The sequence below is a fragment of the Syngnathus leptorhynchus genome, chromosome 7 (assembly GCF_054491065.1).
Source record: "Syngnathus leptorhynchus isolate UIUO chromosome 7, UIUO_Slep, whole genome shotgun sequence".
Lineage (NCBI taxonomy): Eukaryota > Metazoa > Chordata > Actinopteri > Syngnathiformes > Syngnathidae > Syngnathus > Syngnathus leptorhynchus.
In genome coordinates this window covers 2,851,268-2,877,339 of record NC_141201.1, presented here as the reverse complement: position 1 = coordinate 2,877,339, position 26,072 = coordinate 2,851,268, and the positions used below count along the sequence as shown (strand labels likewise).

Genomic DNA, 26,072 nt, shown 5'->3' with positions numbered 1-26,072 from the left:
ATCAATTCATTGGTCTGGACTAATATGAATATGTACTCACTTAGCAATAACATTGTTGCAGTGTCTAAAGCAGTACTTATTCGTTGCTCTTGTCTGTTCGTTTTTACTCTTTGTGCTATTTGATGTGAGTGTCTAGTCACCGTGGGACGGTGGGAAACGTAATTTCGATCTCTTTGTGTGCCTTGACGTGAAGAAATTGACAATAAAGCGGACTTTGACTTTGATTGTGACTTAAAACTTGGTGTGTATCAGTCCATGTTGGGCACAGATGTTGACTAATTTCAGAATACGATGCCACTGCGGTCATCTATCTCCATATGCGCCACATCCTGTTGTGATAATTTCCTTGTTTTTTGAGGGAAGACTGAAATAATGGATGCCCTGGTAATGCAGATTATTCTTTCTCGGGTTTGTTGACTTAACTCACATAATCACAAAGATGGTGGCCGATAATGTCTATAGGAGGACATTTTGGTAGTCGAGTTGAACCAAGATCCATCTATAGAAATATCCTACAGCACAGGAACTTTTCCTTCAACAATATTATTGCCCTGCCCTTGGGCAATCTTTTTTCTTCTTATTTTTTTATTGGAAGTATTACGGAATATCCAGTTTAATACACTGCAGTGACATAACCTGTAATTCCAGTTACAAAAGTTTCATCTGCAATTTTAATTTTTGTTGCAAGTTTGTATTATCTGAGAAGGATCATCAGGTTTGAATCAGATTAGAATCATCCTCAACAATGGACTTCCCCAATAACTGGCTTCCCACACAGACAACTTCCAATTCCAATCTTTCATCAGAAGACAAAGGCATGACATTCTTCCCTCAGGGCTGTTCATGCTATTTTTGCATTCAGTTGCTTGATGTGTCATATAATAATGTTTGAAAGAAGACCCTGTAGCATTCTGAATAAGCTCCAACCAATTATCACTTATTGTTATGATCATAACATCTGCATTTTAGTGCTTAATATCATCATATTATTTCTTATTATTTTTTATTACTGTCTGATTCCCAATTTAATGTGACAAATGGCAATATACGCTTTAATTGCTATTTTGTTGCAAAACTCACTGGATGTATTTTCATTAAAGAGCTTCTTTGGATCATGTTAAAAACGGAAGAACGATTTTCGAAGAAAGATCAGTTAGGTGGCAACATACGTATTCTTATTTACTACTGAAGCATTTATTTTGAAGGAGTACCATTGAGCATTTTATTTTGAAGTAAAAATGTATCCCGGAAGTCTATGACGCAATGTTACCGTCACGACCCTACGTGACGAGTACGGAAGTCGACGGATCGTCCCAGCCCACATGTCGAAAAATGGTCGCGCAAGGGGAAAAACAACAAGGCCATAGACCAGGCGTCTATAAACAGAAAAACAAAGGCCATAAACATGGCAAGCATCGGACGAAAGGTGAAATTGAAAGAGAAAATAAAGGTGAGTGTTGTTTTCTTTTGAATAGGACTTGGGCTAGTTTTCGTTAACCTGTGTTGTGGCGGCTAACCAAACACACGTGTTAACACCTCTCGTTGAACAAATGTGCTTTCACGAGGATATGAATGACAGCGGAGATGCTAATGTGATTGTTGTGTACAGTGATTTAGAATGCACAAAACAAAACAAAAAGTGTTGTGTCCCCCCCCCCCCCCCTCACACACACACTTTGTCCAAACGATCTCTTGCAGGAAGGGTGTCGGTGATAGCCCTCACGAAAAAACAGAGAAAAGAGCAACGAAAGATTGACAGAAAGAACAAAGCTAATCAACTACGCAAGAACAAGAGAGATATGGTATTGATTTAAATCCTAATCAATGAGGCTACATTTACATCCCCGATACTCCAAAACTCCCATGCATATATTCTTTATCCTCCTAGGTCCTAACAGAAAAGCGGCGTTTAGGCAGCAGAGATGGTCCTCCTTTTCTGGTGGCCGTGGTGTCTCTTCACGCAGCGGTCGATGTTGGCGCTGTAACCAAATTGCTTCGCCAAGAGGGCGCCGGCGGCGTCGTACACCAAGAGCACTCTGCCAGCGGCGCCAGTGACAGTTTTGGACTGGTTGTGCCTCGGTTTAAACAAAGATTTACCTTTCTCAGAACCAACACAGGTAAGGATGGTTGCTTCTTGTGTTTGAATCTTGCCTTATACCGCCCTCCTACAAAAACAAAACAAATCATATGCATCATCTTTTTGCCTGCTTGTTTTCTTTCTCCCCAGACGACATGCATTCACTGCTCGATGTAGCAAAAATGGCGGATAGCCTCGTGTTTGTCCTGGACTCTGCTGAAGGCTGGGACAGCTATGGAGACTATTGTCTCTCCTGTCTCTTTGCCCAGGGCCTCCCTAGCTATGGTAAGATCAACCCTTTATCACCCAATCTGTATATTATCAAGGTTTATTGATAATCTGTATGTCATGAAAATCCACACCCCGGTAGCTCTCGTGTGTCAGGGCGTGTCCGACCTCCCCGTAAAGAAGAAGGTGGATTGCCGCAGGGCGCTGTCCAAAATCACAGAAATCCGCTTCCCCGAGGCCCGTCTCTTCTCTCTGGACACGGAGCAGGACGTGACCATTCTGCTCAGACATTTGGGCACGCAGAAACAACGAAAGCTGGGCTTCCGCTCCAGACGCTCCCATCTCCTGGCCCAACGCGTCACTTTTACGCCGAGTGGCACCGCCGGCCTCGGTACCCTTTGCGTCTCTGGGTATGTCCGTGGGCGGCCTCTTCGAGTGGACAGGCTAGTGCACATCAGTGGACACGGAGATTTCCAGCTGAGTCAGATCGACGCTCCAATGGACCCGCTCCCCTTAAACGCAACTGCGCCCAGAGCAAGCAAGCCCGGCAAGGATGGAGCGGTTGACATGATGGTAGGATTTTAGTTCAAAACGGACTGCTAAGAACTTTTATGAATTGATGTTTGTGCGTACGTTTACAGGATGGTGGCGAAACAGATGCCCCTGTACGGGTGCTGATGAAAGCCGACCCCTCTTGTCGGGAAAGCCTGCAGACTGAGGCTGAGGTGGACCCGATGGATGGAGAGCAGACTTGGCCTACAGAATCAGAGCTGCTCGAGGCTGAAGGTACAAAATGGGACCAAGTCTCGGTTTGACAGAATGTAAAAAAAAAAAATCATTGAAATTTAATCGGTGTCTTTTAGAGGCCAGAAAAAGCAAACGCGTGATGAAAGTCCCAAAGGGAACATCCGACTACCAAGCGGCGTGGATTGTGGATAACGACGAAAACGATGACCCGGATGAAGAAAGCAGCGAAGATGACGATGACTGCGACGACGAAATGATGGATGAGGCCCCCGACAATGACTCCCAGGTAAATTGTATTGCTGGTTTATTTAGAATAATTACAGCAACAAAAATATTTGCAATTTTTAAAAAAAAATATCTGAATCGTTTTGTTTTATATGACTAACTTTGACAAATATTTCCATCTCCTAAATCCAAAGTTGTGACAATGTGGCTCGCCCGTTTCTGTGCATACGTGACCCATACTCGGCGCACCTTGCTTCGACGAGGTGCTGTTAGTTTGTTGATCCAAGCCCGAGCCCACAACAATAGCGCTTTGGAGCAGCCGTCCCGAGAGAAGCCTCCTGCCTTCCTGTTGGACGCACACAACTCGCTTCCTGTCTGGATGCGGGCGGGGAGGCTGAGGCAATAAGGGAGGGGGAGACTTGGCCCAAAATGATTTATTTCCAGCTTTGCTTAAAAGAAGTCAAAATCGTTTGATGTTGAAGTTCACACACGAGAATGTGTGAGTAACAATGGGGTTCTTTATGGCGGGTTTTCTTTTTTTTTCCAGGCAGGAATGTTGGGGATATAATGTTAGAAACCACCTGATGCAATTTATCTTTACATGGTGGCACTTAAAAGTCAAAGAAAAATTGCTGACTTCCTCCGTTTCACTCGGGTGCTGTACATACAGAACAGTGACGCTGAAAACAGGTGGCACATTCTGAAAGAAAAAAATCCTCTTTGTTCAGGACGGAGGTTCAGACCTGCCCTCAGAAGAGGATGATGATGATGGAGAAGAGGAGGAAGAGGAAGAAGAATTGTGCTCCACCGAGCGAGCGGGGTCCGACCAGCGCTACGACGAACACGTGGATGAGGCGGCCGAAGAGGAAGATCTCAAACGTTACCGCGAGGCGCGAGCCAATGAGATGTTCCCCGACGAGGTGGACACACCTCTCGACGTGGCCGCCAGAATCAGGTGGGTTCGAACGTGTACTATTCAGGGTGCTTAATTTGTACTTTAATTTTTTATTTGAGCATCACTGTTTCCTTCTTCCAGGTTCCAGCGCTACAGGGGTCTTAAAAGTTTCCGCTCGTCCCCCTGGGATCCCATGGAGAACTTGCCCCACGACTATTCGCGCATCTTCCAATTCCAAAGCTTCGAGCGCACCCGCCGACGCATCGTGGCCGAAGCCGCCCAAGAGGAAGAAGGCGCCATGGTAAAAACTTTTTTTGATTTTTGATTTTGCTCAAACGGTGTTCTCGATCGTTCTACACTCTGCCGTCGCAGGTGGGCTGGTACGTCACACTCCACGTGTGTGACGTGCCCTCCTCGGTGATGGAAGGCGTGCAGGCGGGCAAGCCGCTGGTCCTGGTGTCTCTTCTCCCTCATGAACAGAAGGTCCCTGTGCAAGCGCCGTGTTTCAACCAAAATGGCCATTTTAAAAGCAATTTTTCAATTTATATTTAGATGTCAGTGATGCACCTTTTGGTAAGGAGACACCCCAGCAACACAGAGCCCATCAAATCCAAAGAGGAGCTGGTGCTCCACTGCGGTTTTCGCCGCTTCAGGGCCTCGCCTATCTTCTCTCAGCACACTTCGGGTAAGATGGACGGTAAGATCTGACCGTGTAAGCTTACGACTAAGGGATGAACTCGTTGCTATTCAGCGGATAAACACAAGATGGAGCGCTTCCTCAGGCCCGACACCCCCTCTGTGGTGTCAGTGTACGCTCCCATCACCTTCCCTCCAACAGGAGTCCTGCTCTTCAAACAGAGAGATGATGGTGAGATCAATAGAATTTTTCAATATTTAAAAATTCATGAATACATTTATTAAATAGCAAACCTATTCATGCCAGCCGCTCACTGTGGCTCCCTCTTGTGGGTCAAGGCGGAAGTCACTTTCTGTTCTTGTCAATCAGGAATATACATTTATTTTCAAATCATTTGTCTTCTTGTAAAATAAGCCAAGATATTCAAACTTTTTGCTCTCTAAATTACAATCTGTAGTTTATGCTATTATCAATCATCCTCCTAAAATTGAAATGAAAAATAGTTTGTTCAATGTTACAGAATTAAAATGGACGTCTCTTATCGTGATATTAACACTTTTCACACGTAAATGTTGACATATCTTTCTGTATAGGCGTGCAGGACCTGGTGGCGACCGGCAGTCTGCTCAGTTGTGACCCTCAACGCGTTGTGCTCAAGAGGATGGTGCTGAGCGGACACCCGTTCAAAATCAACCGGCGCTCTGCCGTCGTGCGTTACATGTTCTTCAACAGAGGTGAGCCTTCTTCACTTTCACTTCCGCACCCAACCGAGTACGACTTCCTTTTTTGTCTCCGTTGCGGGATAGATGACATCATGTGGTTCAAACCCGTGGAGCTGCGAACTAAATGGGGTCGGAGGGGTCACATTAAGGAAGCTTTAGGTAAGAAAAACTTTCACCGCAATATGCTGTAAATAGATGAAATTTGTAAATTCTCTGAAAAAAGGAACTGTGTATTTTAAGCCCATATCATGTTGTTGTTGTTGTTTTTTTTAACAGGAACACACGGTCACATGAAATGCGTGTTTGATAGTCAGCTGCGTTCTCAAGACACGGTGCTGATGAACTTGTACAAGAGGATCTATCCACGCTGGACGTATGACCCTTACGTGCCTTTGCCTCTGCCCTGGTTTAAACGGGAGTCGACGGTGGACGTGCAGGACTTGGACATGGAGTAGCGTGAGACAACAAATACACAATTGCTATTGAATCCAAGGCTCCCATGTATTTTCCTGCCTATGATTGATTGGGACACACCCAATTTAGTAGTTTTGAGCAAAAGAATGAAATCCCATCTTAAATTGAACCCTGCACACCTTTTGATTTGTAGCCTTTAGATTGCTATCTTGATTCTGGCCACTAGAGGGCAGCAATGTATAGATATTCCATGAGTTGATATGATCATGTATAAAAAGTTGGAGACTAAAGACAACTAAAATTTCCATATTGATTTGATCAATGTTTATTCATCTATTTGACATTATTTGCTCAATGCATTGTTGTTTAAATTTTAACTAACAATACAAAACTTTGAGTATTTCTAGAACACACATTGGTGTTTTTTTAATCAGGGCTTTTTCCTTTCGCTGACTTCTTCGCCCATCTGGTTGCTGTTTTCGTAACAATATCAATAAGAAAAATACCAATGTGTGTTCTAAAAGCTATTTAAAAAAAAAAAAAATACAGCTGCTCATCTGAATTCACAAATTCACTTCAGCCGTTTTCTATAATGTATTTAATCACTTGTCCCATAACAAATTGGTTACAGTATGAAACAATAGCTCAAGTATGTGAGAGGGATGGAAAAAGCCTTCCATTTTTTATTTTTTTTTAACCCATCGCAGCTTAGCAAAGAAACCTGGCACCTCTATGAAACCCATGCGAACAATACTTGTGCACACATCCTTTGAGCTGTGTCGCCTCTGACTTCTTGAGAAATGAAATCGTTATGCCCCCCAAAAATGTGGTTTGGGAGTGTGGCTTGCCCCACGTTTGACCCGATGGAGCCCCTTCCTCAGCGCGCAGTTCACAGCCTCATTGTTGCTGTCAAGACCCAAGGCCAAAAAAATGCAACGGGGGAAATGCTTGATTTATGAATCTGAGTATTTATCGCAAATCGCAGCCCCCCCCTCTTTTTTTTTTTTTTTTTTTTGCATGCTTGCAGAAACATGATTCATCCCCGCGGGCATGCCAAGATGTCTGCATGAGCAAGCGCAGGGCGAAGACGTTGAGATGGAAGCAACGTGATCCAAAGTAGAGCAAAAGTTCACCTTGTACTCCCCCCCCTTCCAAAATAAAAAAGTATTATTAGAAAAGAAAGACGATACACTCGAGTGATGTATCGTACTTTTTTTTGGAGGAGCGGCATACTTTGTGCCAACACTCACTTTATTTCCTACGTTATGCACGAATTAGGTGATAACGACGATACGTGTGCGTTTTCAAGGTCACGGCGAGGGAAGGCGCAATTCGATATCCCCTAATTGCGGCAACATATGCGGCGGACGCGCCAAAGACCAACACGGTTGACTTCCATGTTGTTTTTCCCATAGGAAAATCATGTAAAGTGAATTCATTTGTTCCAGGTGTAAACGTTCACCGTCATCAAACCTCAACAAAACATTTGATAGTGATTCCATTCATCGGTATCACAAATGATTCGTGATATTAAAAAAAATTGAGCTAAACAGCTCTTTTAAAGAAAATTGCAAACATTTGGAAGTTTCAAGTGAAATATAACTGAATTGTACTTTAGCTGTGATTCTTTCACACACCACAAGAGGGAGCCAGCACGCTACTATTGGTCCCTTTTAACAGTTTGAGATTGACCACTTGAAATGCTCACTGAGCTGAGGTCATGCAAGATTTTTCTCCATGTTGTCACCTCCAAAATGTTTCTAGCTCTATAATTAAAAAAAAAAAAATCCTCCTTCAGGTATTTTTTTCCGAAGTGTATACATTTTCTGGCACACTCAAAGCTCCCACTATACCAGATCGGGATGCCCTCGCACGTTCCATTCCCCTCGGCTCTCCCTTTTTGAGCTCAATTCCGAAGACCAACTGCAACGTGGTACATAGCGGCGAATCCAAACCGTGACTTCTGAGTGTTTGGCACATGTCTGCAGTCAGGAGACATGAATGCTGGTGACTTAGTGCTCGGTTGGCCCCAAGAATGTCTTGCGGTTCCCACTTCACTGCCACCACACTTGGAAGGCGCCCTGCTGAAGATATAACGGGTGAGATCTTTTTCCATTGGACGCAGATGAAGAGGGCGGAAGAGGAGGAAAAAGACGGCAGGAGAGATAAGACAAGGGCCAGCTTTAATAATAATATATAAAATATTGAGGGGAAAAAAAAATGTGGGCGGAAGGAGTTGGAGGAATGTAAGGGGAAAAGGGGTGTGTGTAAAAAAAAAAAAATTGCAAATTAAAATAAAAAAAATAGTGAGAGAATGTGGGAGAGTGGCTGGCGTTTATGGATTGCAGATGTGGCGCTGTGGGGTTTTGGCAGGGCCCTCGCGCGCCTAAATCATGCACCGGCTGGGTGGCACCGGGTTGAGAGCGAGGTCAGCCCAGCCGCAGCACACAAGCCGTAAAGAGTATCCGGAGGGGGAGGGAGGGGGCAAGAGCCTCAAATACATACGGCATCACACAACTTTACATACATAGCCTCCCTAAAAAAAAAAAAAAAAGATGGCGCTGGATTCCCAATTCTGTTATCGATAAACCTCGTTGATGACACTCGGGCTCGTTCAAGAAGGTGACACCCCGGCAAGCCTGGTGAACACATTGCAAAATAACAACCACACACGAGACTCATTGAACGTAACATTCTTCGGATGTTTTGGCACCAAAGTCGATCCGAGCTGGCATGACGTGACCTGCCGTGTAACCGCTAATTATTTCCCCCCCCCCTCTCTCTCTCTCTCTCTCTCTCTCACCCTTCAAGGTGCGCTCGTACCTTTCATCCACCTCCCGATTTTCCACCCGCCTGATTATCCAGGTGGGAATGAAATAGAAAGCGAAGGGGAGGGGATAGAATTTCCAACGTCCGCCGCTCGCACCCCTCGACGGGCCTCCCAGAGTGCTTTACAGCTGACATCACCTCGCAGAAAACCTGGCAAGCTTTGTCTCTATCTCTCCCCTTTTGCTTCCTGCCCCCCTAATGATGTCACACTCCATATGGTTTTCAGCAATATCAAGCCGGAAAGAAGCGAGAAGGTCTGGGAAGTGGCTCCAAGTCGGACACGGGAAAACAAAAGATTCGCTCGGGGGGGGGGGGGGGGGGGGAGGAGGTGAGGAGGACTCCTGCTTTGTGTGAGGCTTAACGAGGAGGGACCGAAAATTGGGATCCGTGTGTCGGACGCACGTTGGTCAATTTATTAGGTACACCTGCTCGCTAATGATATTCCCTGCAAACTGTGATTCTCCAAATGTGGGATGACATCCATCCAATCTTTCGATCCACCATCCATCCATCTTTCTATCCACCGTCCATTCATTCATTCATCTTTCCATCCATCCATCCATCCATCCATCCATCCATCCATCCATCCATCCATCCATCCATCCACCCACCCATCCATCCACAAGAGTCAAAAATGCTTCACAAAGTTGGAAAACAAGACTCAAAATCAAATTTTTTAGGAGAAAACAATCAAAGCCCGTTCTCTACCGTCAATTCGTATCATGAACGTGGATTTTGGGTTCTCTCCATCTCCACGTACTCATGTATCCATCTATGTACCAAATCCATCCAACCAACTCGTATTTTTATTTTTTTTGCCCGACAAACACATCGCAGTGATTGATGGCAACATAAGAGAGAGGAGACATCGAGCTTTGAGAATTTTCTCTCAAATGGCGATGGCGTCTGCTTTTGAGGTGTTAAGTTTACACGTGGCGCGTCCTGCATCGTGTCAAGCCGCAAGACAATAAAGGCCAGTGGAAATCCAAAGTGCGACGGGGGCCTCAGGCAGCCGAAGGGGGCCTGCGGCCGATCTGCTGCCAGACGTCCTCCGCGTGGAAAGATGCTTTCCACTTGATCTTCCGTACCCTGCGCAAGCTCCTCGCCGCGTCACATGGCGTGGACCTGCAACTCTTGCAGGAATGTTGTGTAATTTAGTGGCTGAGCTGTACAGCTTCTGTCTTATGTCCACTTTTTGTGCTCTTCTAGGTGGAAAGCTGCTGGACGATCTTCTCGTGGTAACCCAATTATTACTTACAACCAGCAATTTGGTGTTTATGTAAAAAAAAAAAAAAAATCCTACAGCAGTTCATAAAAAGTTCAATGTTCGGGGTTTATTAGCGCCAGACTACGGCTCGCTAAAATTGTGTTTTGACAAGTTAAAAGTCCAGCACAAGCCTCAGGAGGCTGATTGATAAGTCAGATAAAGTCTGCAAAGACAAAAGCTGCGCTGAAAAAGGGCACACGTGAGATGAGACGAAAAATTGGATTACGGAATTCAAATGTTTGCCCGACCCGCTGTACTGTAAAATCGAAAGAAACGTCAGTATCCACACAAGACAATCTATGTGACAAGTTTTTTTTTTTGTCATGACACTGTTACTCTGTGTGGAAACTATTTTGGACCTTGGATGAAAAAGTCACATCCTCCATGAAGCGTATGCGTTCTCCAGGCCGCTCCAATGTCTGTCTGCCAGTTTATCAGCAGTTCATCAGGGTAACATGGAAGCCCGAGACAATGCGCTCGTCCTCTCCTCGGCCCGGGCTCCTCGGGGTGTTGCGGATCACTTCCGCACACCGGCGGCCGGCCAGCACCTTGAACCGGGATCGGCCGCCCAGAGGAAGCCACCGGGGGCCTTTGTGACATTATCGCATGCTGTTGCCATCAAAACTAAACAAAGGCGCGCTAAGGAACGAGCCGTTCCCTGGTTGAAAAATGAGACGTTTAATCAGCTCTAGTTCTTTCAATCACACCGAGTGCTTGACACTGAGCAGATTGAAATCTCAGGAACACTCTTTGTTTATAGAGGTCATGACCTTTGCTAAGTGTAGTGTAAAAAGTGAAAAGAAAGTGATGCTAGGCATATATTAATGTGTGTATATATATATATATATATATATATATATATATATATATATATATATATATATATATATATAAAATACATATTCAAGAACATTTTTATGTAATTAATATTAAATATACATTTTATATCTATATATATACACATATGGAAAAATATTCCAAAGTTTATTAGATAAAATGTTTTTTCTATATTTCAATGTATATATATCAAATATATATATATATATATATATATATATGAAAAAAAATATATATATGGAAAAATATTCCAAGGTTAATTAGATCAAAATGTTCTTGACTCGTAGTTCAAAAGTATTTTCCTTATCATTACTCGTTTAATTGCTGTTGTTATTTATGTGTTTTATAAGCAGTTTAGATAATGGATGGATACATACACATTGACTGAATCAGGTTTTAAAGATTTTTTTTTTCCTTCCCGATTCTCCTCTGCTGTATTTCCGCCACTGGGTGTCACTGTAGGGCGTAAAGTGTCAATGTCCGTCTGTGGTTCGAGCGGACCTCAGCAGAACAAGCTGGTCACAAGTGTCATAAAAGTCCTGTCAACTCGACATATTTCACTTTATTTAAGACAACTGATTTTAAGCAAAAGCACAAACCAAGCTAAATTAAGTTGAGTCAAACTTTATTCTTTATTCAAGAATAATTGTGCAGTTTTGTTTACATTTTTTTTTTCCATAGGCTTCTTTTTGGGGCGGGGACTCAGCTCAGTTTTTCACTTTTATTGGAAGTTTATATTATTTAGGGGTAGCATTAAAAAAAAAAATCAAATACAAAAGGTATACTAAAGTTTCACTATTCGCGGGACCACCCTATCTCCCACGAAGCCCCCCCCCCCCCCCCCCCCCCCAGTAGAGTTGCCTGTCCCTTTAAGACGATGTGCGTGGAGAAGTTCAAGTTGGGGTCAGTTGAAGTTCCTGCCCTCCGTGTTACCTTCTTGCTTTTTTATTATAGACTGACATCACACTGGAGGCGAGCTCACAGAGGCTCCATTATCATCACCGCCACCACTTCGTGTGCGCCTTATTGCTGCTCCAAAATAGCTGAGGAAATTAGTAGAGGAGAGAGAGAGAGAGAGAGAAAGAGAAAGAGAAAGAGAGAGAGAGAGAGAGAAAAAAAAAAACAGGGAGGAAACTGATGCTTTTTTGAGTTGGATAGGAGGGGATGAGAAAAGAGAGGAGGGGCAGAAAAGAGAGAGAGAGAGAGAGAGAGAAAGTGGGTGGGAGGACGGACGTGATCCCGCCGACGAGAGCTTTCGTATCAATTAATAATGATAAAAAAGAGCTGGTGAAAAGCACGCTGGCATGGCTGAGTGGAGGCTGGCACTCGGGACGTCAGATATGACTGCAGCAGCCTGCTGACATGATCATTGAGGCAGACTCGGATGGGATGGCAGCAGACATCGGGCATGCAGGTAAGCCGCAAACAATTTCGAAAAGATCATTTAAAAAAAAAAAACACCATTGTTGTGCTTTGATTGTTCATATTTATTTGGGGGAGTTTTTTTTTTTTCTAAGTTGATTTTTCGACGTTTTGCTCTCACCTGTTTCAACCTGCTTCGATGCAGATTTGCGGTTGCCGATACTTTTTTTTTTGGTTTGGAGAAAATACCAAGCAGGAAATTTATGTCACTCATACGTAAGTTTTGGTTTTTTAAAAAGTACGTTTGATACGATCGCTGTTGGTGATGATTATTAAAATATAGCAAGGAAAAAGACACGGAGTCCTAAAAGTGCACCGTTAAAGATTTTTTTCACATTTCACGTTTTTTTGCTTTTGTATAACAAGTCATGCAGGTTGTAAGTCACATTTTCACGTTGCTTATTTTTAAAGATAAGTCTAAAATCATCTACGTCAAAAATGATGATGACTTAAAAGCTACTCGCCTCATTTTTACGGTTTTTTTTTTGCTTTAAAAAAGTATTCCAAGTGATCTTCAGTACACAACTGTCACAAAAAAATGGACATTTCTACCATTAAAAGTAAAGCTTTCAGTTTATCCAACTTTTACAATATTTTCATCTTTTTGCTTTGAAGTGTATGTCTAAAATCATCATTGACGATGATCAACCCTTTAATATAGGAAAACAAAAAAGAAAGTAAATCTTAAACTCGTGCATTTTTTGTTTGAAGTATCAGATGACAACCCTTAATGAATTCAGGAACTGTAAAATCCCAAAATCGTCAAGTGGGTGATCCTGTCATTCATACGCTGCGTGAGTCAAGTCTTTCCTTTTCATACTTGTCCCAAAAAGCAAATGTTGACAATTATTAAAAAAAAAAGATCTTCATCAATAACTTGTCCTTAAAGGTAAATAGAGAGACAGAAAGTTTCAGTTGAACAAATGACATTTGTCCATATTTTCATGTTTTTCTTTGAAATACATAAAGTGCTGAAAATGACCTTTTAGTGATTTGTTTTTCTTAAATTTCCAAAACCCGTAAAAGAAAAGTGTGATCAACTGACACTAGTAGTTGAATAAATGACATTTTCCACATTTTTTATGGAATGCCAAGAACATTGAGAACGACATCTTATCAAACCAGAAAAAAACATTCTCGGTACAAAAAATGTTTTTAACATAAGTACATAAAATGTGCAAATGATGATGATTATTATTTTTTTAAATCAGTAATGTTCTAACGTAAAAAACATGTCATCACATGCCAATCCTACTGCCGAAACATTTCCGTGCGTTTTGTTTGAAAAGCCGTGAAAAGCATTGACGTCCTAATCGATGAGTAACCCTTCAATGTAAAAACCAGAAAAAGAAAAAAAAGTATGTCAACGCTTTACAGTGCTGGAGAAACTGTTCTGATAGTTTTTCCATCTTTTCATACTTTTACATTTCAAAGTGGAACATGAATCCACCAATTAACAAGACATAAATGTAGAAATAAAAACAACTATGTGCAACATTTGGCTTTTATTTATGTATTTTACAGTTTAATGGCGTACATATGTCAATCCATTTGACCTTTTTTTAAAAAATTTTATGATGTGGCTTTTCTATTGAGGTTTCTGACCAATCTACCAGTGTGTGTGTTGTGATGTGTGTGTGTGTGTGTTTTCAGAATGGTTAGATTCTCATTTTGCTGTCATATTTTCCTTTTTAATTTTTGGCTTGCCCTGCTGACAGCCAGGGATTTTATTTGTCAGTGTGTCTTTGTGCACTGTTGACATGTCTCATTAGTACAGTATAGAGTTGCTGTTACTCTTTTGGGTGCGGAGTAGACGCTCAGGGTGAGGTAGGGGGGAGGGAGGGGAGGGTTGGGGGGGAGTTGCGTGCCGCATGTGTGAAGAGAACGTAGGCCGCCATGAATCGGTGTGTTGGCATTTTGCAAAGGAGGTTGATCTGACATGTTACCCAATCCGGTTCCCATCACTAGTTTGTCATCGTTTTCTACGATGGTGTGATTTTTAATTTTTTTTTTTTCTCCTCGATGTAATCAGACAGGAAGTTAGTTGATTCTGACGGGCTTTGCTGATGTGACTGAAGCGTGACCTTTTCACCTTTTGATACTTGGAGGGGAGGGGGTGCGGTTCTTCTGCAAACGTGTTAGACAAGCAGAGTACACTTTTTTTTTTTTTTTTAGCGTTCAAGTAGATGTCAGGTGTGTTGATGTGACGGAGATGAATTTGATTTTGTGTGTTCACGCTGTTAAAAAAAGAAAACTTTTTTGGGGGGCCTGGAAAAGTCATTTGAATTGGGGAAAAAAAATTGATTACTGAGGTTTATGGCAACACTGTTAGCAAGAAAACAAGTTGTTTGCTTGAAACCTCAAATGTTTAGTTGAATTGCCCGACATACCTTGGAAATTTGAGTCCAGCTTCTTTTTTTTTTTTTTTTTTTGACAGTGCACACAAAATGAAGCAGACACTTTTCAAAGGAATACTTACTATGTAAATTGTGCTCCATGTGCATTTCATTCGGCACGTTTTTGTCCTTTTAAAGAAATTTTCTTGGGACGGATACGTTCCGGATGGTTGAACATTTTGCAATTTTTTTTTGCACAGGCAGTAAGGCCTTCTTGGGCCGCCGAGTGTCGTCACTTGACTGCGAGAGTTCACTAAAGGGCTACGCTGGGTTTGATGCAAGACGGCGGCTAAAAATTTATGTTAAAATATGACGGCCCCTTAATGGAAAGCAGAAGTGGAAACGCTCCAAAATGACAGCTTGGGAAAGGATCAAGTGTGATGTCAAATTAGTTTCTTTCACATTTTATTTTTTTTTTCCAGATGAATTGGATCCTTTTTAATTAAACATGTCCTATTTGGTATTTTTTTTTACATTTTTTAAAATATTTTTGAAATCTCCTTTTTAGAAAAATGTTCTATTTTAAAATGTATTTCTTGATTCCAATGCCTTCTCTATTTTCTTTTTTTCCCCCACATTTATTGCCAGTTAACCACATCATTACTTTTCATTAAAGCAGTTTTTTCCTCTTTCACAAAAATATTTTCTTAGCCTTTTATGTCTATTGTGACTGCAAATTACTTTTTATATGCGCTCCTCCCCCTCTAACCATGCTAAACAATCAACATAATCAAAACCATGCCGCAAAAGCCCAGCTTTGTCAAACGTTTTAGGCGCAAACGTCATTTTCCGTCCGAGAAAAAATGTGACACGCTATTTATTTATTGTCGAATTTGCTTGTATTCCCAAAAACGGGTCACTTTGTATCGTAAACTGTCCTCAGATGCCTCGACGTCATGTTCCACGCGTGATGTGGTTTACTTTAGGACTAAAGTGGTGAAATTTGAGTGTTTGTGTGTGTGCGTTGGATCCCCGGGGCCCGAAAAGTCTGAAGCTTTACGCCATCGAACGCAAATCAACAATGTATACTTTGCGTTGAGCGTTTTTATTTTTATTTTAAAAGGTCACAAGGTCACGAGGTGCACGACGCAGCCCGTTTGTTCAAATTTGTGCTCGAAACCACGAGCAGACTCTAAAATACGTGTTTTGTTTCCTCTCGACTTGTCTGTGTCACGTTTCTCCCGCTGCAGAGGAAGTGAACGTGTGACGAACGGACTTGAGTTTTTTTTTTTTTTCTTCTCATGATGAGAAATGCAGCGGCTCACCTTTTTCGCTTCCCGTTGACTTTGAGCGAGCCCCCCCTTGTCGCCCCTCCCCTCTGGTATGGCTTTTCCACACTTGCTTGTTCTGCTGCACAATTGACACGACCGCCGACATATGTCAAACAATTCCGCCAGTGAATTTAGGAGGACCGCAGATTAATTACTTTCATACATGTAACGCAGCTTTGCGACTGGCTTGGTCTGTTGTGTTGTGACATGTGGCCGTTCCGCCGACGAGGGCTGAAAATGTGGAGATTTGTCCTAGTCTACTGTTGGGACCCAAGAGAGGGGCCTCCAGGCTCACTCTCGCCATTCTAGTGTTTGATGGGAGTATTCCATACAAACCCCGCAAAGCATGTCTTCTTGCTTTGTACAATTCGGAACTGACAAAAAAAAAAAACCCAAAACCAAATTGTCTGAAATGACTTTTGCTAGGCTATTTTATATTACAGTATAAATTGATGTAACCTGTAAAACCAAAACCATTATGTATATTAAATCACATATCTAACATTGTTTATTGAAATATAAATTAATGTATTGTTAAGAAAATACTGAAGAAAAATTGTATATTAAAGCTTAATTCAAATCGTGAGGAAATCAGTCAGCCATGCGAGCTAACTAACTAACTAACTAACTAACTAACTAACTAACTAACTAACTAACTAACTAACTAACTAACTAACTAAACTACTGTTCTTTGTTCGAATCAACATTCCTGACATATTCCTAAAACACACATGCCTAGTTAATTGAAGACTAAAATGAGTCATAGTTGATTGTTTGACCACGTGTGCCGGTCGGTCACTGATCTAGTTATACCGAGTTCATGTCATTCTAAGAATCCACAACTTGAGATCTCACCGCCGTGCGTTTGTTTGTAGGTGGCGGACTGAAGACGATGCTGGATGCCATGGAAGTACCAAGTCACGCTCGGGATCTCCTCCTGCAGCTCAACAGCCAACGCACCAAAGGATTCCTGTGCGATGTCATCATTGTGGTGCAGAACGCTCTCTTCCGGGCACACAAGAACATTTTGGCGGCCAGCAGCCTCTACCTGAAGTCCTTGGTGGTCCACGACAATCTCATCAACCTGGACCACGAGATGGTGAGTCCCGGAGTCTTCCGGGTCATTCTGGACTACATCTACACGGGGCGCCTCAGCGAGGGGGACCCCGCCTCTCCCAACGAGCCCAACCTGGGTGCCGTTTTGGCTGCGGCGAGCTACCTGCAGCTGCTTGACTTAGTAGCTCTGTGCAAAAAGAAACTCAAAAGAAATGGCAAGTACCCTCCTCGCACCACTCCCGCCTTCCTGCCTTACGCAAAGATGGGCGGCATGGGGTCAGGCGGCAGGTTCTCCACTCCCGTCATCCAGTCGTGTCCTCCCGGGGGGATGCTGAACAACCACACGCCCCGACCCCTGCCGCTAGAGGAGCTGATCCCCCATCGGCTGGCCATCCACGCCGGCGAGCTGTACGCCCCGACCTCTACCCAAGGCCCCCAGCCCTTCCCGTCCATGCAGTCCATCCTGCCGGCTCAACTCGGGCTACGTTCGGCGCTTCCGGAAAGGAACTGCTCCCCAAACTACGGTCTGGACCTCTCCAAAAAGAGCCCCAATTCCCAGTCTCAGCACACCCCCTCCCAGTCCCACGTGGTCAGCACCCACAACGACGAGGAGCGAGACGGGACACCGAGCGGACGCGGCAGTCCCACGCATGGAACCAACGGCAGGGCCTTTCCTTCTGAAAAAATGGAGACGACGGATCAGACGAGTTCCCTCACTCCGCCGCCGTTCCCCCACAACCAACCGCTCGGCCCCCACCTTCCCCATCTCCATCGCTCGGGCTCGCAGGCCACCGACCGCTACCCGTGCCCGCCCAGCCCGGACACCCTCACCGAAGCGATGGAATCGGGAAGAGAAGTGGGCAACATCTACCGCTGGGTGAAACACGAGCCGCTTCCCTACGCGGCCGAGGACGAGGACGAAGACGAGGACGAGGAGGAAGGCGGTGAAAACGGAGAGCGGCGGCACAACAACCACCACAAGGATGAGAGCGAAGGTCCGGACGACAAGAGCGGCTCCGGCACCGAGGAGACGGGCAGCAGCGAGGGCCGCCCGTCCCCTTCCGGACCCTTGGGGAGGTTCCACGTTCCGTACGAGCCAGAGAGTTACGGCGACAACCTGTACGTGTGCATCCCCTGCGACAAGGGCTTCCCCAGCTCGGAGCAACTCAACGCCCACGTGGAGACTCACACCGAGGAGGAGCTTTACAGCAACGCGGGCGGCGAGCTTGGAAACGGCAACATCGGCAAGAACATCAGCAGCAGCACCAACGGCTATGGCGGGTTGAGCGGCGGCGTCGGCGTCCTAAGCGCCCTCTCCATGGAGACAAAGTCCAACCAGTCCTTGGCTTCGGGGACCATCGGGGAAATGATCCGCCCGTACCGCTGCTCCTCTTGCGAGAAGTCCTACAAAGATCCGGCAACTCTTCGGCAGCACGAAAAGACCCACTGGCTCACCCGGCCGTACCCGTGCAGCATCTGCGGCAAGAAGTTCACGCAGCGCGGCACCATGACCCGCCACATGCGCAGCCACCTGGGCCTCAAACCCTTCGCCTGCGACTCCTGCGGCATGCGCTTCACCCGCCAGTACCGCCTCACCGAGCACATGCGCATCCATTCCGGGGAGAAGCCGTACGAGTGCCAAGTGTGCGGCGGCAAATTCGCCCAGCAACGTAACCTGATCAGCCACATGAAGATGCACACCGGCGGCGGCGGCGGCCTGACCTCCGAGGGCAAGCTGAAGCTGGACTTTGCCGAGGGCATCTACCCCCTGAGCAAATACACCGCCGAGCATCTGGGGCTCAAACAGGAGAAGGCCAACGAGCTCCTCCTGCAGGCGCAGCAGCAGTTGGTGGCCGACGCCAAGGCCATGGAGAGCCTCTACCCGCTCTCCAAACTGGCGTCGGAGCACCTGGGAGCTTTGGGCCACGACAAGATGGACGTCCTGTGCCAGGCCCTGCCCCCTCCCCAGCAGGCCCTCTCCGAGGCCCGCAGCATTGAGCGCTACTCGCCTAGCTAAGAGCGCTTCCCGCCACATGCCACACGCAGTATTCTGACGCCGTTCACCTCGAGTAAATAACCCCTCCTCCGCACCTGACTCCCAAGTGCCTTTCTATGCATCTAACCTTTAAAGCCTCCTAGCCCAAGGAGCGCTGGGCTATCAATTCTGTGACCAAGGGACACTTGCTTGACAGCAGTATTTATGTTTGTATATGCCAAAAAAAAAAAAAAAGCCATTGAGCCAAAGCATCAATTTTTCAAAAAAAAAAAAAAGCTTATTTATTTTTTTTGTATAATAACGACACCCAAAGAGAAGCAAATGGACAAGATTCAGGGTTTGTGTCCGCATCAGCTGGACTTTAAAAACAATGGGAGTTTTTCATTCTTGAATTTTCAACTATGTGTTCATTTGGAACCACTGATGGGCGTCGTGGGTTGAATTCCCGCCTCGGTGACGGTGTGAATGTGGTTCGGGTTAGGGAATGGCTTTAGGATTAGGGGCGGAGCTACCTGATGGTATCAATCAACATGGCCACAAAGTCATTGTTTATCACGCCGTTCGCAGTCAGCTTGCAAAAAAAAAAGAAAATGCAAAACTCAACCAATCTTACTCGCAATGCACGTTAAAAGCCAATTTAAAACGTAGAATCTTTTATTTTTTTTAAAATTGTGAAAAATGAAGTCACATTAAGTCTGACTGTGGATCGGATGGTCAACAATGACTTTTTACTTCTGTAGGAGTGCTCTGGCCACCCCACTGAAAAACCTAGCTACGCCTCTGGTTAGCGCTAGCCTGTGTGTCTTTTAGCCATGCCCCGTGATTGACTGGCGACCAGGACTAATCGCTCCATTGAGGTTAATTAAGTCGGTGACCCCTCCAACCCAACCCCCTCCCGCTACCGTTGACATGCCAAAGTGAGTGTTTAACACACACGCGCCTTATCTCCCCGGCCCTTCCCCGCTCTATTTCACACACACTTAGCAAAGCTGCTAATCTGTCAGCGATACGAGAACGAGGCCCCGGTTGTAGTCCGGCCCAGCTGTTGTGCGCCAGTAATCCCTGTGAAATCTCGCTTGCTCTCCAACAATTTGCGCACACCACGTCCCATTTCATGGCTGCCATCCTCTCAGTGCTACTTATTAGCGTCTGAAGCTTTAAATATAGCCCCCCCGCCCTTTTCTTTGCTAATATCAAAGCCCCCCAAAAACAACAATGAAAAGCAATTTTTTTTTTTTTCCCTATCGGGAGCGAGCGGCAGCCAGAAAACAAGAGCAGTTGAAGCTTGTTAAATTCCAAATGCTTTTATCCTAAAGAGAATTCCCGAGGACCTTTAAAACACTTTGACTTGTTTTTAATTCCGATTGTCTGACCACTATAGTGCCAACGTCAACCTCAGAGGGTGAATGTGAAGACTTTCAAGCCATAAACAAACTGTGATGGACCGAATGACTTTGAACTGAAAAAAAAAACGAACCAAAAAAAACCAACAATGTGCCTTAGATTTTGGGCTTTTTATTTTTATGTAACAGTCATTTAAGGCAGTGGTGGGGAACTATCCCAAATATATGAAAAAAAAAATCTGATAAGCTCGTGGGTTAAATATTTTTGGGGCTTTTTATAACAATTCCGCTCAAGTTTTTTTTTTTTATTATTATTTTTTTTATAATCCATATGTTGTGTGTTCCCCACCCCTGCTTTAAGGGGCTTCTTTGGTGTACCAAATGTCTAATAGCAAACCTGTTGTTTCCTGTCACTTTTACTTATCCAGCCAAAGTAGAGCACATGAAAACTGGTGCTTACCTCAGGACCACACACACACACACACACATATACACACACATCACACACTACCACACAAACATACAAACAAGCAGTTGTTCTGTTTTTAAACTTGTGGTTCTTGTCTGTTTATACATTACAGTTTTACAGCAGAGCGATGACATTTGATATTGCTTTTTTTATTATTATTATTATCATTATTACAATGCGCCGTACACTTTCCATTGTGTTGTCTTTACAAAAAAAAAAAAAAAAAGAGGCGTCTGCGGGTCTGCCCCGGTCGGTGGCTGTCTTCACGGGCTGTCTGTGAACATCAGAACCGCACTCGGGGCTGAGCGCCGTGCCATGTTGATGTTGTTTGGATTCAGAGTGGAGCTTCCAGGGACTTTTCACAGCCCGTTTGACTCAGTGTTCGAGAGTTTCAGGCAACACACACACACACACACACACACACACATAGGAGGCCGGCGTGTGTTTGGTGGACAATTGTGGGGTTTTATTTTCTGATGTGCGTTTGTGTTGTGAGAGAGTGTGGGAATTTTCAGCCGCTCATTCACTAGTTTTAATGAAAATCGCCCCCCCTATCCATTAAAATAACACACACTTTCCTCTGTCGCCCCAAATCTAAGCAGGGAGGGGAAGAGTCAGATAAAACTTTTTTTTTTTTACACGGAGAAGCTCCAACCCACACATACAGTATATACACACACACACACACACTGGAAGAAGAAAAAAACTTCAATTATAGATGTTTACTTAGACTGCAATAGGTCTCCAACTTTTGACCCCCCCAAATTCAAAGGTGGCCAAAGTGCTTAAGTAGCTATAGTTTTAAAAGTTTACTTGATTTAAAAACTACAAAGTCCACATTCTACTCCCGCTAACACTAAAAAGTAAACATTTTATATTCATGTCATCAATCGGAGCAAATTCTAATGACTTGGCACAACAACAACTAAAACTTTTCTCCACGCAAAAAAAGTTTCCCACTTTTATTAACTTACAATGTGCTTGTACTCAGAAGAAGAAAAAAAATCACGTTAGAGGTCCCTTTAAAAAAAAAAAAAAAAAAATCTAAGAACTAACAGCTTTGGCTCAGGCGTTTAGACTATGAAAACAACTTGTTCCCGAGCTCCCAAATGACTAACGCAAAACACTCAATTCAACTTTATTTATCTAGCGCTATCTAGATAATTCTCGAATCCTCCCAGGCCCACACATTGACCTCCATCACTGCAACGGACACATTGTGCGTTACATAAATCATGAACGTTAGTCATTAAAATAATATCAAAATAATATATTTTTTAATTCAACTATATTATGGCTCCCGTTCCATTCCTCTTTTCCCTACAGTTCCCTCTTTTCGATCACTTTCCTGAAGTTCCTTTTCCGAACTTTTCATAGTGCTGTCACTAAACGTGAGCGTGCGCGCGCCCGCGCGTGGTGCTGATGTCGGGAGTCAGCGGGCCGGAAGCGTTCGCTTGTCTGTTTATGCCATCGGAGCTTTTCGAAGCGGGCCCTAATACACGTCCTGGGAATCCAGGCGGGTGCGAAGGAGACGAGCCGAGGAGCAGGAAGTGAACTTTTGGCCGAGGCGCAGGATGTGTCGAGGCAGATAGAGAGAGAGAGAGGGAACGAGCGCGAGCGCGAGTGCGCGCACGGTGGAGCCGCAGCTATTGTCCGCCTATGAAAAGCCTGCACGGATTTCTAAAACGCTCCATTCACAAAACAAGTTGACGCTATCTTCGCTTTTTCCTTCCTCGCTTTGCTCGTTTGGGAACAGCGGCCGCACGCACTGGAAAGCGTTCAAGCGCTTTGCGGCGAGGATGTTGTAGATTTATCGTTATAGGGAGGGAAGGGGGGGGGGGGGGGGTGATGGGGTTACCAAGCATTTAGGTAGGCTATATACCAAGAAAACTGGAGTATATTTATTTAAAAAAAAAAACAATTTCTCTTCCAAAGGCAATGGAATAAACCGCGGAGGCTACACAAATCATTTTTCATTCATTATAACACTTTGCAACTGTAACAACATTTAGATTATAGACTGCCTTTGTCACTTGTTGCTAGGCAGAGTTCATAGGGCTCAACCATTTCTGCCCCATAGACCAATACACACAAAAAAAGAGAAAACTAATCAGACATGTATCATTTTCTTTATTTGTTGTGACAACTGCATTTATTTGGTACAGAAAATCACCGTAGTAGTTTAGATGAAGCTGTTTTGAAAGTGACAAAGAGGCTTTTATGAAATTCCATTCATTAGGCGAATCCAAATAAAAGTCTTTGCGATGTGGGTTATTGGATTTTTATTTGCTCATGCTTGATTACTTACGCCATTTCTATCCTTTTTAAATGTCATTGCCAGACCCATAACATTTCAAACACTGTCAGTATAGAAATAATATATAGATATTTTTAAAAAGATAGTCTGGATGAATTCCAGCAGGTAGATAGATAGACTTTTAAATCTTCCTACCATCATTGCAAAATATATATACATATATTTATTTTAGCCGCATCTAACCCGACGTTACTTAAAAAAGAAATCCCTCTGACTGTCTTTTTAGTTTTATGGATTCACGCGCCGGCTGTGCAACGTTGCCTTTTAGTGTGGATAATCATAGGAGCCAAAAGCCACCATTGTCTGCTGCCTATTTCATTTTTTTTTTTTTTTTTTTATGATGTGCCAAATTACAGAGGAAAAGCAGCGTCCATTTTCCTCCCTGAAGCTAAGAATGGCCTTCTTCCTGCATGAGTGTGCATGAAGTGAGCTTTGCCGCTAATGTTGACAGCATGGGCACTCTGTCGTCTTTTGTGCCCCCCCCCCCCCCATCTCTTCAATTACCTGGCCCACCTCCCACAAAATTTAAATTCTGGAATCCAACTTTGAGCTTGAGTCCCCATATAGTGTCAATGACCAGTACACTCATACACAAATTGTACAGCTTTAACAGATTGCCTCATGCATTCATAAAAACTTTTTAAAAGTCCCACGTTTTGCTTTCCCTCTGGCCCCGGACTCTCCCTCCCTAAATCTTCCTCACCTTCCCCCCCCCCCCCCCCCCTCTTCTCCCCCCTCCCTCCTACGCCCTGATCCACTTACTTCCAGCTGTTTCTCATGCTGAAGAAGACACTTGTCTAAATGTTTACAGCGAGGGCTACTTTCTTTTTCGCTAAGACCTGATCGATTTCCAAAACGAACTCTGCCGCCGCATGCGTTGACCTCCGCTGTATGACGGTTACACCCCTAACCCCCCCCCCCCCCCGGCCAAGAAAAGGGCCTCAAGGAGGAGATTAAAAGCAGAGGAAATGTGGAATAGGCTTTCAGAAAGATGCCAGCAAAGTAAACATGTATGAAATTGCACAATTGCGCCGGGGCCTCCGGCAGCCAAGTCATGCGCTTAGATGAAGAGGAAAAAGAAGTGAAGCCAGAAAGCAAACCATAAGAAAGGGAAAGGGGGGGGGGGGCGGGGGAGAATAGCGTCTTAGTGGATTTGAAAGTGTGCTTACCTTCAGGAAATGATGCAGGTCATTCATTGTAAGACGGCTCAGTTGTCATGTCAGCTCGCCCTCATAGCAGCAAAAGTGAAGTCTGGCTAATTTTTCTTGTATTTATAATTCGGGCAGGATCATTTTGAAAAGTAAGTTATTCCCCCTCAGTATTGTGATTTAATATGCGATTATTTGGATTACGTTTCACAATCATTCAAACAAAGCTGCCATCGAAATATAGCAAATTGCATTCCGCTACATTGCAATATTATTTTGAATTTGATTAAGTCAGTCCGAAATTCTATTCACTGTTTGCTGTGAGTGCCTTATCGGAATTTAGTGGGATCTCGTACAAAAATGTGACATCATTACCAGAGAATTTTTTTGTAGTACTTGAAAATGCCTCTTTTTTTTTTTTCCAACAAAAAATGTAGCAGATAAAATGTAGCATTTTTGTGGCAATATTTTGCTTTTCATTTTAAGATGCAGACAATACAAGACAAACATTTCCTACTAAATTCTTATTTCATGTTTGATTGACACATATAAAACAGTCACATCATTGGAGCTTCTCCCTGATTTGGGGGTAAAATATGATTATGATTATTATGCCGAATTCAAGTTATGAAAGTGTAGACACACTTTAAACCCCATCGAGAAAAGCTAAAAATATCACAAACTCATATTTTGGATTTGTCTTGTTTTTGGTCCTCATAAAATGTCTCTCCAAAAACTTAACAGACTCGTTTGGATTTGAGGCTTTTGTTGCCAAAAGACGTCCCCACAATGTAATTCACGTTAGCAGACATGCGTCCCCATATTGTGATAAAAACCAGACACACAAACACACACACACACACACACACACACACACACACACACACACACACACACACACACACACACACACACACACACACACACGCAAACAAGGCTAGCCTGCAGCCTCCAGATTAGATCAGCTTTAATGAGGTTGCCCTGCCGCGTTTGGAGTGTCGCTTCTCGTTGAAAAAGTCATCATTAAGAAACGGGCAATCGGAGGGAACACGCGTGCCGAGATCGTACACACCCTCGGGGTCTTCACGAAACGCACATGCATCAAAGATTACGTGCAAAATTGATGGATTGGGCGGCTGGTTGGATTATGAGCTAATGAGGATGACTCCGAAGTTCAGATGTGGGACACACATGGAAACACAAACACACACATTGGTAATGTCGCCATTTTGTTGTCTATCCATTGAAGCAATACAACCGAAACAGTATTTCTGCTTTTTATTTTTGACAAAAAAAAAAAAGTCAATATGCTTTTCATGAGATGAATGTATTTATTGCATGTCCAAATGTTTTTATAGTTATTTTTTTTGTGTACATTTCAACTGTGGATTTTTTTTTTATACATATATAAATATAAAATGTCATTGAATTCTGATCAAAATGATGTCGATAAGGTTTTTATTTTGAAAAATTGCAATGTGAAAACATGTTGCCATTTCTTTTGTCACTATACTCCAAATCTTCCTCGCAATAAAGTCCAGTTGCATAACAAATTTGAAAAAATATACTTTGTGTTATGTTTTTGTCCTTTTCTGATGGTACCTAATATTGTGGTAGGTGCAGCTCCACTTGGTGGCACCTCAAAATTTGAGAAGCCACACATTAAATGTCAAATGTCAAAAGGGTGTCTGATGTCAGCTGGCCTTTTTTTTTTTTTACCAACTCTGTGTGTGTGTCAAAATCCGAGCAAGAGAAGAGACTAAATCTAGACAGACA

General features: G+C 43.7%; 2 protein-coding genes across 4 annotated transcripts; both read left to right on the top strand.

Annotated features, from left to right (window-relative positions):
* Window positions 1–1,265: 1,265 nt before the first annotated feature.
* Window positions 1,266–9,096, top strand: tsr1 (TSR1 ribosome maturation factor). Of its 2 annotated transcripts, XR_015066740.1 has the most exons (16): window positions 1,266–1,450; window positions 1,699–1,802; window positions 1,889–2,117; window positions 2,228–2,362; window positions 2,448–2,878; window positions 2,947–3,091; window positions 3,169–3,338; window positions 4,006–4,232; window positions 4,314–4,473; window positions 4,545–4,655; window positions 4,725–4,857; window positions 4,924–5,040; window positions 5,403–5,543; window positions 5,616–5,690; window positions 5,808–8,927; window positions 9,001–9,096. XR_015066740.1 is itself a non-coding variant. In XM_085916928.1 (15 exons), exons 1-15 carry the CDS (start codon window positions 1,333–1,335, stop codon window positions 5,984–5,986), a joined length of 2,475 nt encoding a protein of 824 aa, XP_085773054.1. In that variant the 5' UTR covers window positions 1,266–1,332; the 3' UTR covers window positions 5,987–8,935. The 2 variants fall into 2 exon arrangements, 1 of the variants encoding a protein (XP_085773054.1); XM_085916928.1 differs by lacking the exon at window positions 9,001–9,096 and having other exon boundaries at window positions 5,808–8,935.
* A 2,643-nt stretch (window positions 9,097–11,739) lies between these two features.
* On the top strand, window positions 11,740–25,849 carry hic1 (hypermethylated in cancer 1). 2 transcript variants are annotated; one of them, XM_085916422.1, is made up of 2 exons: window positions 11,740–12,292; window positions 16,843–25,849. In XM_085916422.1, exons 1-2 carry the CDS (start codon window positions 12,241–12,243, stop codon window positions 19,038–19,040), a joined length of 2,250 nt encoding a protein of 749 aa, XP_085772548.1. In that variant the 5' UTR covers window positions 11,740–12,240; the 3' UTR covers window positions 19,041–25,849. The 2 variants fall into 2 exon arrangements, with proteins under 2 accessions (XP_085772548.1, XP_085772549.1); XM_085916423.1 differs by having other exon boundaries at window positions 11,740–12,516.
* The last annotated feature ends 223 nt before the right edge of the window (window positions 25,850–26,072 follow it).